Source organism: Erpetoichthys calabaricus, chromosome 15 (assembly GCF_900747795.2).
Source record: "Erpetoichthys calabaricus chromosome 15, fErpCal1.3, whole genome shotgun sequence".
Classification (NCBI taxonomy): domain Eukaryota; kingdom Metazoa; phylum Chordata; class Cladistia; order Polypteriformes; family Polypteridae; genus Erpetoichthys; species Erpetoichthys calabaricus.
The window spans coordinates 82,363,466-82,381,472 of NC_041408.2; the positions used below are offsets into that span (position 1 = coordinate 82,363,466).

Below are 18,007 nucleotides of genomic sequence, written 5' to 3' on the forward strand. Positions count from 1 at the left end.
CCTGAAATTTGGTACACATATACTAGGTGACCTCTACTGTCCGCTTTCGGAGTGATGATTGACCTCCAAGGTTATTCCTCTTTTTATTTTTATTTAATTTTACTGTAGAATCAACTCTCGGCAGCGGCCAGCAGGGCAGCCATGTGGTGCATGCGAAAGGGTACCGTTTCTCATCCCTACCACCTTCGCCTTCACTTCCCCTACCTCTTCATATCTCAGATTATTCTTGAGGCAGATTGAAGATTTACAGTACTGTGTAAAAGTTTTAGGCAGGTGTGAAAAAATGCTGTAAACAAAGAATGCTTTCAAATATGAAAGTGTTAATCATTTATTTTCATCAATCAACAAAATGCAGTGAATGAACAAAAGAGAAATCTAAATCAAATCAATATTTGGTGTGACCACCCTTTGCCTTCAAAACAGCATCAATTCTTCTAGGTACATTTGCACACAGTTTTTGAAGGAACTCGGCTGGTAGGTTGTTCCAAACATCTTGGAGAACTAACCACAGACCTTCTGTGGATGTAGGCTTCCTCACATCCTTCTGTCTCTTCATGTAATCCCAGACACACTCGATGATGTTGAGATCAGGGCTCTGTGGGGGCCATATCATCACTTCCAGGACTTCTTGTTCTTCTTTACGCTGAAGATAGTTCTTAATGACTTTGGCTGTATGTTTGGGGTCGTTGTCCTGCTGCAGAATAAATTTGGGGCCAATCATACGCCTCCCTGATGGTATTGCATGATGGATAAGTATCTGCCTGTATTTCTCAGCATTGAGAACACCATTAATCCTGACCAAATCTCCAACTCCATTTGCAGAAATGCAGCCCCAAACGTTCAAGGAACCTCCACCATGCTTCACTGTTGCCTGCAGACACTCATTATTGTACCGCTCTCCAGCCCTTCAACAAACAAACTGCCTTCTGCTACAGCCAAATATTTCAAATTTTGACTCATCAGTCCAGAGCACCTGCTACCATTTTTCTGCACCCCAGTTCCTATGTTTTCGTGCATACTTGAGTCGCTTGGCCTTGTTTCCACGTCGGAGGTATGGCTTTTTGGCTGCAACTCTTCCATGAAGACCACTTCTGGCCAGACTTCTCCGGACAGTAGATGGGTGTACCTGGGTCCCACTGGTTTCTGCCAGTTCTGAGCTGATGGCACTGCTGGACATCTTCTGATCTTGAAGGGTAATAAGCTTGATGTGTCTTTCATCTGCTGCACTAAGTTTCCTTGGCCGACCACTGCATCTACGATCCTCAGAGTTGCCCGTTTCTTTGTGCTTCTTCAAAAGAGCTTGAACAGCACATCTTGAAACCCCAGTCTGCTTTGAAATCTTTGTCTGGGAGAGACCTTGCTGATGCAGTAGAACTACCTTGTGTCTTGTTGCTGTGCTTGATCTTGCCATGACATGAAACTGTCTAGAATCCTACAAAATCCCCAACTTTGTGCAAGTGGACCTATAAGAATTGATGCTGGTTTGAAGGCAAAAGGTAGGAACACCAAATATTGATTTGATTTAGATTTTTCTTTTGTTCGCTCACTTTGCATTTTGTAAATTGATAACAATAAACAATCATTATTTATATTTCTGAAAGCATTCTTTGTCTACAGCATTTTTTCACACCTGCCTAAAACTTTTGCACAGTACTGTAAGTGCCAGCTTAAGTGAAAAATTAAGAAAAGCGTACTAAGTAATTGCAACACAAACACTGACTTAATCAGTTTTAATGCGAAAAGGTGTCAACAAAAGAAGAGACGAAGCGGGCCGCTAGGGTCGAGAAAAGAAGATCTGCTCAGGAAGGAACAAGCGCATCAACCTCTGAGCAAACGAATGGTAAAGGTAGAGAGAAAGAGGATGAGAACTAGGAATACTCAAGTCAAGTGTATTCACTGCACGTTATCATGCAGGGTGCCATTACTGGTTCTTATATAATAAGCTACCGTGGCTGTCCATTTGTCTGTCCAGGACTTTAAATCACCTGCCGCTCACAAACCGTTTGAACTACTGACCTGAAATTTGGTACACATATACTAGGTGACCTCTATTGTCCGATTTCGGAGTGATGATTGACCTCCAAGGTTATTCCTCTTTTTAGTTTTATTTAATTTTATTGTAGAATCAACTCTCGGCAGCAGGACATCCGTGCAGCACATGTGTACGGGTGCCATTCTCATCCCTACCACCTTCGCCGTCACTTCCCTTACCTCTCCATATCTCAAATCATTCTTGAGGCAGATTGAAGATTTAAGTGCCAGCTTAAGTGAAAAATTAAGGAAAACGTACCAAGTAATTGCAACACAAACTCTGAGTTAATCGGTTTTAACGCGAAAAGATGCCGACGGAAGAAGAGAAGAAGCGGGCCACTAGGGTTGAGAAAAGAAGAGCTGATCAGGAAGGAACAAGCGCATCAACCTCTGAGCAAACGAATGGTAAACGCACAGAGAAAGAGGATGAAAACTAAGTCAAGTGTATACGCTGCACGTTATCGTGCAGTCCACCGTTAGTGGTATCATAATATTCACGATCAGCAGCCTCAAAATATCATAAAATGACAGGACACCTGCCTTTCTTACTGATCGCCATGTTTTTCAAAGTTTTGTGAAAAGGAATAACTTTGACCTCTCGTATCCCAACACGAACCTCTGGGGTCTGTTGATGTGGCTAGCACAACTTCATGTTCTTCATATCATATTTTGCTGAAGACACATATTGGTTTATTCTTTACTAGCAAAATACCTGCACTTCGCAGCGGAGAAGTAATGTGTTAAAGTAGTTATGAAAAAGAAAAGGAAAATATTTTAAAAATAACGTAACATGATTGTCAATGTAATTGTCGTAGGCTTATTTTAGTATTGAGAGTGAATTTGATGATTCTAAAGAGTTTAATTTATGATTGTAAATGTCGTGTTTGAGAAATGCACCTTTTTTAGGATGTAAGGATCTCTTCGTAAACGACGTTTGCAGTTCTGCCTTCGGGCTGTAAAATGACCAAGCTGTCTGCTGAGCTTACTCTTGAGCATGCAACGTACAGTCAGCCATGTGAGAAGCAATCGTGTGTCAAGTCAATGGCGACCTTTTTTAGAGTCTGGCCCTGTGACTTATTTATTGTCATAGCGAAGCAGACCCTTACTGGAAATTTGAGGCATTTGAATTGAAATGAGAGGTCAGAGGGTATGAGAGGGATGTGAGGAATAAATCCAGTCTCCCCTGAGGCAGTTCCAGTGAAGACAGTTGCTTCAATGAGGTTCTTGTGCAGAGATCTGACCTGAAGCCTGGTGCCATTACAACGTTTTGGTGGTTGCAGGTTTTGTAGTACCATAATTGGTGTGCTGATCTTCAAAAGTAGACTATGCGGAGGCATGCCCAGAGGATTAAGAGTGTGAAGAAACTAAATGAAAAGGCAGGAGTCACCAGCAGGTAGACGTGAAGGAAAGCGAACAATAACAGGCTTGAAGCGGTGGAGTAAAGAAGAAGGGAGCAGCGAGCACGACGAACAGCTGAGGAAAGTAAGGAAGCGAGTGAGGAGGCACAAGAGCGCGGGATGTCGTTAATGTATACAGGCAGGGAGCCAACCATGTGGTAGGTGTGCGGAAAAAGGAAGGGGGACCGGGGCAGCCCTTGTGTGTCTCTGCCGTGAAATAAATAGTCAGTTAACGGAAATAAGGAATGAAACCTTCAAAAGGAGAGGTCAGTTCCGAAAGTTCCTTACGGCCTACTGGTGAGAACCACCAAAAAGAAGACGTTATTTTCAAAAGTTCGTTACGGGGCACAGTGCAAAATGAAACATATACGTTTGTAAGTACAGTGTAAAGGATGAGCATGGGAAATTTGGACTTCCTAAGTATATTGGAAGTCGCAGAAATAGTGAGGACAGGTTTCTCCAATCTACATATACAGTTTAGGGGGTACACCTGTCCCCCACTTGGGTGTTGCAATAGGACATGAAACATACCTAACTTTTGTAAGTACACTGCAAGGAATGAGCATGCGAATTTTCAGCTTCCCACCTCTATGGAAAGTGGGAGAATTAGTGAGGAGTCAGTGAGGGCTTTGCCTTTTATATGTAGAGATTACAATGTTGTCATTTCCTGCACAAAATATGGTCCAAAATCGACCTAAATAGGGGTAAATGTTAAAATTATACAAAGTTATTGTCTGTCTGTATACCTGCATTGTTATCGGCATTGTTATCACTCTTTAATGTAATATTGTTCTTTATCAGTATGCTGCTGCTGGAGTATGTGAATTTCCCCTTGGGATTAATAAAGTATCTATCTATCTATCTATCTATCTATCTATCTATCTATCTATCTATCTATCTATCTATCTAATTTGCTCCCGTCCGCAAAAGACTTGGACGATGTTCACAGAAAAGGTCAGAAAATATCATTTAAAAAAAGAAAAAGAGACACTTATTTAATTTTCAGCTTAAAAGGGAAAAATGAAAAACTGAAAACAATTACTTTTTTCCTTTTGTTCTTTCGCACATCAGAAAAGAAAAATGCAAGAAACAAGAACGAGAAAACGCCCTTTATTTATTTTGTCTGAACCGGATATTTTTGTAGGTCAACAACCTGATGAGGTAATGCGCCACTTGCAGCAAACACTGGTCACTGGTGTGTAGACTGGACAATCATCATGACGTTGGAACAGAACTCAGACCTGATTTTAGAGATGGTAAAACAAGGCCTGTCGTCGAAAATTATATCTGAGCATCTGGCATATGAACACTGAGAAGGGAGAGGGTTTTCTGCGAGTAATGTTAGAAAGATTTGTGCTGAGCAAATTTCGGGATGTCGACTTTCTGACACACATTTGGAAATTAAGGTGACAAAAGCTATAAATGCGTCTGTTTTGTTGTTTTTGAGCTATTACATTTTCATTATTTGAATCACAAATAAATCCAGAAAAGTATGTGTAATTTTAAGTTTCCATCCATCCATCCATTTTCCAACCCGCTGAATCCGAACACAGGGTCACGGGGGTCTGCTGGAGCCAATCCCAGCCAACGTAGGGCGCAAGTCAGGGAACCAATCCCGGGCAGGGCGCCAACCCACCGCAGGACACACACACACACACCAAGCACACACTAGGGCCAATTTAGAAACGCCAATCGACCTAACCAGCATGTCTCTGGACTGTGGGAGGAAACCCACCCAGACACGGGGAGAACATGCAAACTCCACGCAGGGAGGACCCGGGAAGCGAACCCAGGTCTCCTAACTGTGAGGCAGCAGCGCTACCACTGCGCCACCGTGCCACCCTAATTTTCAGTTTATGACTGCTATTTGTTACCATCCATCCATCCATTGTCCAACCCGCTGAAGCCGAACACAGGGTCACGGGGGTCTGCTGGAGCCAATCCCAGCCAACACAGGGCACAAGGCAGGAACCAATCCCGGGCAGGGTGCCAACCCACCGCAGTATTTGTTACCACAGAATTAAAAAATACCTTATTTCCCCTCGTTTTATTCTTAATTCAAATTTCAAAATCTGAAAATCCCTTTCATTTTCGTTTTTTCGTTTTTGCTTCTAAAATGAAATTTCAAATACCAAAAAGTACACGGACCCTGAAAGAGGGCACCTCTACGCCAAAGGATTATTAACAGAAAGAACTGGTTTCTGATTAACAAATCTGTTTGAATGAGAACATTCGGCAAATGCAGCAAGGTTAGACTTGCAGTCGGGTGAATAAGTAAGTACACCCCATGACATGTTTTTCTTGAAAACCTCAAGTGGACAACACGTATTGTCTTTCAATAAAGCCTCCTGTATTATAGCATCACGCCCTTGTGGCTGGGTTGTCTCTTATTTCTCCACATTAAAGGTGACAACCCTACCTGTGGCGGCAAGCCAACGTGCGAGCATTGTGGCACAGGTGCCCGTTTCGAGTAACCCGCGACGTGAGTGCCACCGCCCGTGGGAACTGAACCGGGCTACGCACGAACAATCACGAGCCTCGCCAACCTTCATAAACTGTCTCAAGTACAGCTGTCCTACTTGCGCGACGTTTCGTTTTAAAAATCATTACACTTTAACGAAAAATGTATGCTGTGTTTCTAGGTAAGAATTTGTCTGTTTATTTCTGTATAGAATATTTAAGCAAAACTACGACCGAGTTATATAATTGCTCCTAGGAAAAATAAGTCAGTTGTTAGAAAAGAGTTCCCTGAAAAGCGCGGGCACGGAGATGGGCTGTAAGCGGCTTCTGTAATCAATTTGACAACAAATATTAAGGACAAACTTCTAGAACTAGTTCAATGACAAACAAACAATACGTAAAGTGATTGGTGATTAGAAAATGAGTGACAGTTTACCCGCCCACATCTACTCACATAGTCTCGCGAGTGTTAAGGTGATGCTGGCCAATCAAATGGTTATAAATATGTACGTCACTAGCCGTCCTGCTCCGAGTTGCTCAGAGCTCGTGTGGTGTGTGCTAGCTGGGTGTACGTGAGTGGAAGACAAGAACATTTTTTTTGTTTATCTCAATTGGTGGCTGTACGTTCACGCAGGGTGGCAGACCCGTTTTTTTTATATTTTGGTAGCACAGGGATTGTCGTTCCCTGTGCGTGAGCGTTTGCTCCTATTTATTTTTTTTGGAAATAACCGGGGAAAGGTACTCGGAATAAGACGTTGATCGGTAAACATGGCTTTGAAGAGAATACAAAAGGAATTGAATGATTTACAGCGCGACCCACCAGCGCAGTGTTCCGCAGGTCCAGTGGGAGACGACATGTTCCACTGGCAAGCCACTATTATGGGACCTACTGACAGTGCATATCAAGGAGGGGTTTTCTTTCTAAATATTCACTTTCCCTCCGATTACCCATTTAAACCCCCAAAAGTAGCTTTTCGAACTAAAATATACCACCCCAACATAAACAGTAACGGAAGAATTTGTTTGGATATTCTAAAATCGCAGTGGTCCCCTGCATTAACGGTTTCGAAAGTTCTGTTGTCGATATGCTCGTTATTGTGTGATCCTAACCCGGATGACCCCTTAGTACCAGACATAGCGCATATGTACAAGTCAGATGAGGCGAAATACAACAAATTAGCGAGGGAATGGACTCAAAAATACGCGATGTGAAAACGAAAGTGCAAACGTTTGAATAAGCTACCTGCATTTTAAAATTTGATGGGAGTTTCATAAAGGTAACCTTATTATGTAGGGTGAATTGCACGATTTTTTAACTCTTTAAAATGGAATATTTCTATTTGCTAAAGTGGTAAGAATTGAGATTTTCATTCTAAATTGAGATTGGCCATTCGGTAACCTCCAGAAGACGCCTTTACTTTTGCAGACTTGCATCTCAGCTGTGCACTTTTTATATGGTAGAAGTGGGTACCTTTGAATCGCTTCACAAATGTATTAATTTTATGTTCCAAAATAATATATATATATATTTGATTGATGTATTAATTCTTAGGCACTTAACATGCCGCATTTCCGAAACTGAGCATGCTAGTTACCTAATCAGTTCAGAAATTACAAGCTGACTTAGGTTGAGAGTAAAATTAGTGGAAATTCCCGTTTCAAGATTAAGGATGACTGATAAGACCTTTACTTGTATAAGCGTCATATGAAATACTTTGTTGGTTAATTTGTATATTTTCAGTGATTTCTTTAGAAAAACAATCTTATTTTGCATAATATAATAGAAATTTTGGGCTCATTAGGGAACATAATTCTTCTAGACAGTTCATCACTCCCAGAAGATTTAAAAGTTTGTGTTTAGTCATTCTGGGCTTTGCTATCTGCTGCTTTTCATTTTAGTCAACTTGCTTGTAAATTCTGTCTCAATTTTAATATAAACATATATCAATTCAGCCAAGTTTTATATATACAGCAGAGTGTAGTAACTGTAGTTCTTGGGTAAAATGCAAGTATAAATTTTAGAAATTACCAAACACAGAATGAGTACACGTAAAGACCCCGATTTGTTTAAACACAACAGAAAACAGAAACTGATTAACATAAATGGACCTCAACCATATCTTTCCATCACTTAATTGTCGAACTATGGGCAGTTCACAATGGGGGGGGGAAAGGGATACAAAAAACTCCAGTCAGCAGCACGAATGGAGGAAATAAACCGAGGCAGGGGGGGTATTGTTCTACAGTCAATTGTAACTGACAAATTCAGTCACAGTCCTAGAGACGTCGGCCGAACAGCCATTCTAGTCATTCTGGGTGTCTCATCTGACGATGGTATTTCTCCGTCTGTTGATTCCAAGGCACTCAGCATTTTAGGTGACTTTTCCATGGGCAGGAAAAAGGTTTGGCAGTAGCGCAGTGGTATCAAGCAAAGACTCCCAAAGAAGTGAAACAGAATAGAGCAGGGTTAGTAGCAGTTTATGTTTTTTCAAATACTTTTTTTTTTAGAAATGACTAACAAACAGATGCAATATCCACAGCTAATCAGCAGCTCTAGTCAGTGTATTCCAGACTAAAGTTGTGAGGGGGTCAAAGAGGCATCTCTTATATAAGCAGGCAGATCAACCCACAGTTTTGGGGCCCTGTAACTCCACACTAGACTTCCAACTGAGGTGTAAGGCAAGTAATGCAGTTAAGGCAGAAACCTGGTTTCTGAAAAAAACTGTTTACATACACAAGTCCACTTATGGAGTTCTCCTTTGGCAAAACTCTCTGATATCATAGAAATGGCCATTTAAAGCTTTATATGTTAAAAGGAGGATTTTGAAATCCGCCCTAAACTTAACCGGGAGCCAGTGTAAGGACTTGAGGATAGGGGTTATGTGTTTGTACTTTCTGGTTCATGTAATGACTCTTGCAACAGCATTTTAAACAAACTAAAAGCTGTATAAATAACAGTTTGAACACGCAGTGAATTAATTTCTCAGTATCCTGCATATTCACAAAATGTATTGATTTTCCAAAATATTTAAGACAGAAGAATCATTTTAGACAGGTTTGAAAGGATCATAATACTTTGCTTTTCTGACTTGGGCCACCTGCTGTTAGTTAAACTATAGTTATTCAGTTTGGGAAAGGATTTCTTAACTGCTATTAAGGTGAAATTTAGTTTCACACAACATACATCAGTGTAAAAAGTGCTTACTGCCGTGAGTGAGTTAATTACGAGGGATGTTCAAAAAGTTTCTGCACTTTTATATTTTCTTTTGAAATAGTGAAGGCAGAAGGAGTAGTAATTGGGCATTAAAATGTTGGTACGACGCTGGGAAAATTGCATCGCAAACGAAGGTGACTATGTAGAAAAGTGATGTCATTTGTTTTTGAAATTCTTAATAAATAGAGTTTAAAAAAAAAAAAAGTGCTGAAACTTTTTGAACATTCCTTGCATTATTATTTTTTTAATCCATGTCCATCAATTTGATTGGACTGCTGATCAAGTAGAAGGCAACTTAAATTTACCGCAGCAAGACCATCAAGGCAAAATTACATATTAGAAAAAAAAATCAAAATTTGTGATACATAATGTCTGTGTTATAGATAACATTTTCCTTCAGTTATGTTGTCAGGCAACAGCTTCTCTCCTAATTTTGTTAGACAAGGACTGATTTAATGAGATCTTTTTTAATATTGGAAGTTTGTGTTATTTTGGTTATAACTTGTATTTAGGGTACATTAAAAAGCCAGTCCTAGACTGTAATTTCCAATTTTATATTTAAAATGAATGCAGATGTTAAAGGGCCCAAGAGCTGTTCTGTTTGCTCATCAGTGCTACTGTTGTAGGAACATTTTTAATAAGCCTTTTAGGAAAGCTTAAGTGCAGAAGCAGATAAACAATTAACATTAACTGAAGTAAGAAACAGCACATAAGAGCAGCTTTACTGTTTATTAGTACACTTTTAGGAAATTTGTATTTTTCAATATTAATAGTACATTATTGATCTTTAATGGGATATTAAAAATACCTAATTTAAATAATGTATTTCTGTCTTTAGCAGTATGCTGAATAATCTTTAATAATTAAACATTTAGGATACTAAAAGAATTGCAAACAATAATGTCTTGTGCATGGCCCTTAACCTGTAAAATTGCTCTGGGGCACTGTGCAATGGCTCACCCCCCAAAGATCATGCAGAAAGGCAATTTCCCCTCGGGGATTAATGCAGTGTACCAAGAACATTTGAGAAAAGAGCACAGTTGTGTATACACAAACATTTCTGTATATGCTTTATGTCTATCTATCTATCTATCTATCTATCTATCTATCTAAGATATAGTACCTTCCATATCTATCTATCTATCTATCTATCTATCTATCTATCTATCTATGTATCTATGTCTGTCTGTCTGTCTGTCTGTCTGTCTGTCTGTCTGTCTGTCTGTCTGTCTGTCTATCTATCTATCTAAGATATAGTACCTTCCATATCTATCTATCTATCTATCTATCTATCTATCTATCTATGTAATACGTAGATATATATTTTTATATATAGATATATACATACAGTATTTAAAGAAATGTGTATATATTTATATACTGTATATACATTTATATGTATGTATATGTGTGTACAAACACACACAGAGTAGATCCCCTATTATTCACGTCCTGATTTACTGAGATACCACATTATCAGAGGCGAACTCATAAATGTAATTCACTACTTTTCTTAATATTCGTGAAAGCTTTGCTGTGAATCCTGTGCCAAGTGTGTAAAACACTACACTTTTAACCTTGACTATATAAAGCAAGTGAGTGATCGAGGACTGTGACTGTGGGAAGGACTTGCCCCTCTCAAACTACAACTCTTGGTTATGGGCAGTGTGTTGCCAGCATTGACCGTGTACACGTGCTCTATTTTTTCATTCACTTAGGATTTTTGTGATGATGAGGACTGCACAGAAAATCCACACAAGAATTCTCCTATGGATGGTCTAAATGCCATCGAAACCGCACTTTTGTATATTGAACAGCAGGAAGTCACTACATCTGCTGACATTTTGATGCTGAGATGACTGTAGAACATTATAGCAAAGAAACAAGAAATATTAAGTTCACTCAGGTATGAAAACAGGCTTAAAAGTGATACTGTACCATATAAATTGGCTAACTCTTTTGTATCTGTAAATTTTAATACAAAATGGTTGTGGCCATCTATTACATTCCGAGTTTTCTGAGATAGCATCAGTCCACATTATCTTGGATAACTGGAGTTCTACTATATTTATATACTAGGGGGCTTTGCCCCCCGCTCGCTTCACTTGCCAACTCCCCAGCCTGCGCTTGCGCCAGCAACCTAACGTCTCTGCCACTCACGTATGTGGATTTCACTTTCACCAAACAACAAATCTTTTAATTCTCGCGGATACGCCTCTTTATTGGGAAGAAACACTACTTTCCCCTGATGGCAACACAAATTAGACGATCTACAAGTCTCTGACTTGAAGTTTAAATCCGAACAATATATTCAATCTGTTCTTGATGTTTCGTTATTTCACAGAATAATAATTTCCGTTTGTTTGCGCTAATGCGATCTTTATCATTTTTTGAGACTTTTGAATTTTTGTACTTCCATTATCTCTAACCTGCTCTGCATGTGTACTGTGCCAACGTTTTTGAACCTCTTTACGATGTTCTACTTTGTCCTCTACTCTTTTTGTCTTTTATTTCTGCGGGTCGGGCGTGGTTAAATCTCTTTGCACAGTCTTGTCTCGTGGGACTTGAAAGTATCTCTCTGAAAAAGTCACGTCTCGTCCCAGGATTATTTTATATAATAGAGAGATGTACAGTGACAGGAAAAAATTTGTGAACCCTTTGCAATTGCCTGGTTTTATAAATTTGTCATAAAATGTGATCTGATCTGCGTCACATGTATAGACAAACACAATATGCTTATGCTAATAGCACACAACTATAATATTTTGTTTTTATTGAACATACCTGCCAAACATTTACAGTGTTGCTTTGAAAAGTAAGTGACTCCTTGGATTTAAGAACTGGTCGAATCTCCTTTGGCAGCAATACCCTCTGACAAGTGCTTCTGGTAGCTGTGGATCAGACCTGCACAATGTTCAGGAGGAATTTTGGACCATTCCTCATTTCAGAACTGCTTTAGCTCAGCCATATTTTCAGGATGTCTGGTGTGAACGTCTCTCTTGAGGTCATTCCATAGCATCTCCATTGGGTTAAGGTCTGGGCTCTGACTGGTCCACTCCTAGAGGCACATGATCTTTTTTTTTAAGCCATTCTGTGGTAGATTTACTTTGACAATTGGGGAACTTGTACTGTGCTTCAGCTGGTAGACAGCAACCCTGACAGTAGGATACTTTGATACCAACCCTGGGAATTCATTTTCCCCACATTGATGTCTGGCTCTCCAGGACCTGGGGCAGAAAAGTAGTTTCAAATCATGATGCTCCCCACACCATACTTCAGTACTGGGATGATGTTTTCATGTTGGTATTTGGTGCCCTTTTGTGCCACACATACCGCAGCATGTTCTTACTGAACAATTCAAACCTTAATTTCGTCACACCACAAAACAATTTCCCAATGTGGTTTTGTGGAGTGTGTTTTTTTTTTTGAAGCAGTGGCTTTCTCCTGTAATGGACACCATGCCTGTTCATGTTCTTCATCAGGGGGTCGCCACGTTTGGTCCTGGAGGACCACCATGGCTGCAGGTTTTCATTCTAACCCTTTTAAGTTGAGTGCCCTTGTGAAATTCTTGTGAATTCATTTAATTGAATTGCTTTTTTTAAGATTTGTTTCCTCTGAATTTCTTCCTCGTTCCTCTGAATTGCTTCATTTCTTTCCTTAAATGGCACCCAAACAGAAATGAAATGTGAAGTGAGTGAGCCAACAGAAGACCAACTGAGTCAGGACCTCAAACTCCAACCAGTTGCTTAATTAGAACATTAGAACACTCTAGACAAGGACAGGCCATTCAGCCCAACAAAACTCGCCAGTCCTCTCCACTTATTTCTTCCAAAAAAACATCAAGTCGTTTTTTGAAAGTCCCTGAAGTCCTACTGTCCACCACACTACTTGGTCGCTTATTCCAAGTGTCTATCGTTCTCTGTGTAAAGAAAAACTTCCTAATGTTTGTGCGAAATTTATCCTTGACAAGTTTCCAACTGTGTCCCTGTGTTCTTGATGGACTCATTTTAAAGTCACCATTTCGATTCACTGGACTAATTCCCTTCATAATTTTAAACACTTCAGTCAGGTCACCTCTTAGTCTTCTTTTGCTTAAACTGTAAAGGCTCAGCTCTTTTAACCCATCCATCCATCCATTATCCAACCCGCTATATCCCAACTACAGGGGCACGGGGGTCTGCTGGAGCCAATGCCAGCCAACACAGGGATGGACAATACAATAATATGTGCATTTTTAGTTAAAATAGATCATAATAGTTCATTATTGGAACTTAGATGTTGCTCAGAGCATATTTTAAGACAGATTTATACATGAATACGGTTATTTTCAAAGAGTTCACATACTTTTTCTTGCCACTGTATATATGTTTGAACCAAGATCCGTGAGGGTCAAGAGCACGGGTGTCGAACTCCGGGCCTGGTGGGTGCAGTGGCTGCAGGTTTTCATTCTGACCCTTTTCCTAATAAGTGATCAGTTTTCACTCCTAATTAACTCCTTTTCCCTTCCTTTTAATAGCTCTTGTTTTTAAGGATTCCGTCCTCTGAATTGATTCACTTCTTCATTAAATGGCAGCCAAACAGAAATGAGATGTGAAACAAGCCAACAGATGACCAGCTAAACTGGGGTTGGAAAACTCCTGCCAATTTCACTCCAACCAGTTCCTTAATGAGAAGCCAGTTCTTGCTGTTAACTAAACCAATTACTTAATTCCACAGCTTGTTGCTGTTCTCTTTCTGCTACAGCAGACATTTCCAAAACTGTTGATTTTCTTTTTTTTTTTTTTCTAAGAACACGGTCAAGATGTTTTGGTGACCTCGGAGATCAACCTTACAGAGACCTTCACCTTTCTTTATGTTCAGATAATGTGGTGAGCTGGTGATGTGGCAGCTTGTTTTGTGTCTCATTATTGTTTGGCTCCTCATTAAGGAAAAAGAAACAACTAAGGGGTCTGAGTCAAGTTAATTAAAACAAAGGCAAAAGAAGTTAATTAGCAGCAAAAACTGGTCACTAATGATGGTTAGAATGAAAACCTGCGGCCCTCCAGGCCTGGAGTTCGACACCCCTGGTCTAGAGCGTTCCCCAGCATCCTTTGACACAAAACGGGAACCAAACTCTCACACACACACACTCATGCCCACCCACACTAAGGAAAAATAAACTGATGAAAGTTGAAGATTAAGTTAGGAGAGGCCACCTTTTGGCTGTTGAGCCTTCATCTGCTGTGCCATATTATTGAAAATGTCATTAAGGCCCGCTACCACCGCTCCTTCTCTAAATTCTGTAAATTTTCTATGTGGTGTAGGAAAACCAGTCTCCTCTTTCTCACAAAGCCTCATCATTAACTCTTTTAGGGGGATGTCGACTTCTGTCAACAACATGGTTGAGGGCGAATGTCGACTTTAATTGACATCCATGTGATAATCAGCTGTAAATGTCAACAAAACTCGGCTACTTTATAGGTAGACCCTCTTTGCTAGGAAGACTCTTAGACCCGTTGTCTTTACTTTGAATCCCTGCTTGTGCGTGAGTAGCAAAGAGTAAGCAACATCTAGAATGGCACCGACATCTGTCAAGAGAGCGAAGCGAATGCACAAAGCGAAATAATGAGTGGACGACATTTTGTGTATATTGTGTTGTTTTAAATTGGACTCTTGACTTGTCGGACTCTGATTTTGATGCAAATGATTTGGAGATTGAGATCTAAAATGAATGATCGGCCCAGCACAGCTGCCAACACCTAACATGCTGCAATAGGGCACTGCATACAGCAACGGACGTTTTATGTTGATTTATGTGAGAAACTATTGCTTTGTGTGCTTTTCAGAAAACTGAGCTTTTTGGAAAAATACTCGGCCCTGGGAGAAAAGGAAACAAAAAATCAGCCGTAAAACCGTTAATAAGAAATGCAGGTCACCTTAAGAAAATAATCTGCATATATGAAAACCTAAATTATCCTCATTCGGGCTGTTAGGAAAACTATTTCTGCCATCCTAAAATGTTCTGATGCTCCGAGTGTAATTTAAATAGAAACATCAGCAGTTTTATACATCTGATAGGAAATCTGCAAATTTCGAGAACCTTGGTAGTGCATGAGATTTAACAACGCATCTCTGTATGTTGTTATTAGAAGTCCTTTACTGTACTTCACAAATTCATTGACAATGGCAGAAGCACAGCCACTTTGTGAACCATCAGGTGAGAAAACGTCAAATGTCACATACTCTTTATTATCTCCATATCCATGCTGCACCATTTTCATCACAGAGAAAAGCCGATACTGAAATACGGTGCAAGATGTAAAATGCAGGACTTAGTCAGAACATGTGAAGTGTGCAGAATCCATCTTTAGAATAAGAAATAGCTTTGAAAAATCTGAAGCCTGAATTGAACTGGCAGCTCTTTTTCAGCCTTCTTTCTTGCCCTCTGTGTCCAGCACTGCCAGGATGGGCTTTGAACCCTTGACGCTGGTTTGGGTTAAGCAGGTTTGAGAACGTTCTGTCAGTTTCATAAGAATTACTTCTATGAACGTTTTAAAAATCTCTTCAGTTTTTATTGTCTGGTGCCTCCTGTCTCACCTGTACGAAGAATTTCCCAACATATGATATATCGTTTGATTTGTCCTGATGTGTAGTTATGCAAGATATCGAGAGTTTTGGTGGTCCCCCCTATTTTTGGACCTCTAGACCCCCCAAAAAAAAACAATTTTTTAGGCAATTTTTTGGACCGTATTTTGTGCAAGAAATGACACTTTAATGATAAAAAGTAATCCAATAGGTGCAAAAATGATCAGAAGGACATCAAGTTGTGCAGGCCCCAGGGGTTGACCCCTAATGGGATACAAGTGGTCAAAGTTATTTCTTTTCAGAAAACTTCAAAAGTATGGCAATCAGCAATATAGGCAGGTGTAGTGTCGCTTTATGATTATTTTGAGGTTTGCTGATCACAAATATGATATTTCTGATATTTGGTTCTAACTGTACAAGAACTACTCCCAATTAAAATGACAGGTTTCAAACCGAAGCATGTGGGGTATCGTTTTAGACTATTTTAAGGTCCACAATTATGAATGTGTCGTTATTTTTCATTTTTGATCTTTTACTAGGACCTCCATCAGAGGGTGAAAAATGACGAAATTTATACTACAATTAAGAAAATTTAGAATTGAAGCACACATTTCAATATGGGCGGCACGGTGGCGCAGTGGGTAGCACTGCTGCCTCGCAGTTAGGAGACCTGGGTTCGCTTCCTGGGTCCTCCCTGCGTGGAGTTTGCATGTTCTCCCCGTGTCTGCGTGGGTTTCCTCCGGGTGCTCTGGTTTCCTCCCACGGTCCAAAGACATGCAGGTTAGGTGGATTGGCGATTCTAAATTGGCCCTAGTGTGTGCTTGGTGTGTGGGTGTGTTTGTGTGTGTCCTGTGGTGGGTTGGCACCCTGCCCAGGATTGGTTCTCTGCCTTGTGCCCTGTGTTGGCTGCGATTGGCTCCAGCAGACCCCCGTGACCCTGTGTTCGGATTCAGCGGGTTGGAAAATGGATGGATGGACATTTCAATATTTCAAACTTGCTTTGCTCGCCAACCCCCAGGTTTGGTTAACTGGATATACAATTTAAAAAAATTTAAATTTTCATTTCATTCATTTTTTATTTCTTGATATTTGCCAGTAATAAAGCTATAGTGATTGAGTTATCCCCCCTCATCACCCACCCCCCCACTTCGTGTCTCCGCCTCTCACGTTGTGAAGAGGGGGGCTGAACACACGGTCGCTCCTCGGAAACCCCCTCTTAAACGGTGATACAGTGGGAAACAAATACAGTTTTTACCTCCTCTATGCTCGATCAGCTGGCTTGCTGCTGCTTGTGCCGTGCTGTGTGATCTGCATGATGTGCTGCGCGTCGATCGTTTAAAAGCCTGTACAGCAGCTGTCCTTTTATCTCACTTCTTTGTCTTGTGGAACGTTAAAGTGTCTCCGAGAAATTATTTGTAAGTAGGGAGTGACGTGTAAGTAGTCTCACGGGACTTCAAAGTGTCTTCCGAGAAGATTACGTCTCGACCCAAGATTTCTCTCTATTATAAAAAAAAAATCTTGGGAGGGAGACGAGACATGATCTTCCCAGAAGACACTTTGACGTCATGTGAGACAAGGCAGTGAGACAAAAGGACAGCTGCTGTACAGGCTTTTAAATGATCGACACGCAGCATGTCAAGCAGAACAAACAACTCGCCAGCAGCAGCACCAAGACAACACGATCTGACCGCAACTCCTTACTGTGCGTTCAGCCCCACCCTTCACAACGCGAGCAGCATTATACGTCTCACGAGAAAGACATTTAACCGCACCCGGGGCCGGAAATAAAGGACAAAGAGTAGACGAAAAAGTAGAACGTCGTAAAGAATTCAAAAATGTTGGCGCGGTACACATGCACAGCAGGTCTTCTCGGAAGACACTTTGAAGTCCTGCGAGACTACTTACACGTCACTCCCTACTAACAAACAATTTCTCAGAGTCATTTTAATGTCCCGCGAGACAAAGAAGTGAGATAAAAGGACAGCTGCTGTACAGCCTTTTAAATGATCGTTGCACAGCGAGACATGCAGATCACGCAGCTCGGCATTAGTAGCCCCAGGGGGGGATAACTCATTCACTACAGCTTTATTACTGGCAAATATCAAAAAATAAAAAATGAATGAAATGAAAATAACAATCTCTTTAAATTGTATATCCGGATAACCAAACCCAGGGTGTTGGGTGAGCAGGGGGCAGAGCCCCCTAGTTTTTATTACAATAGAGAGACATCGGATGCAACTATTCTTGTGCATTCTGTAGGTAAATGGCATGAAGTAAATACTTGCATTTCTTAGGAATGCCTCAAATTAGGGGGTCTTAGGCTAATTTAGACTTTTTGATG

At 40.5% G+C, this 18,007-nt stretch overlaps 1 protein-coding gene across 2 annotated transcripts; it reads left to right on the forward strand.

Moving 5' to 3' along the window:
• The first annotated feature begins 299 nt into the window (after positions 1 to 299).
• LOC114665675 (ubiquitin-conjugating enzyme E2 D4-like) lies at positions 300 to 7,100 on the forward strand. 2 transcript variants are annotated; one of them, XM_028820289.1, is made up of 2 exons: positions 300 to 319; positions 6,671 to 7,100. In XM_028820289.1, the coding sequence occupies exons 1-2, from the start codon at positions 300 to 302 to the stop codon at positions 7,098 to 7,100; spliced, it is 450 nt and encodes a 149-aa protein (XP_028676122.1). The 2 variants fall into 2 exon arrangements, with proteins under 2 accessions (XP_028676122.1, XP_028676121.1); XM_028820288.2 differs by lacking the exon at positions 300 to 319 and having other exon boundaries at positions 6,217 to 7,100.
• The last annotated feature ends 10,907 nt before the right edge of the window (positions 7,101 to 18,007 follow it).

Coding starts and splice junctions, on each gene's coding strand:
- LOC114665675 (XM_028820289.1), top strand. CDS start 300: ATGCTTTCAAATATGAAAGT. Junction 320..6,670: donor ATGCTTTCAAATATGAAAGT/GTTAATCATTTA, acceptor GGCTTTGAAGAG/AATACAAAAGGAATTGAATG.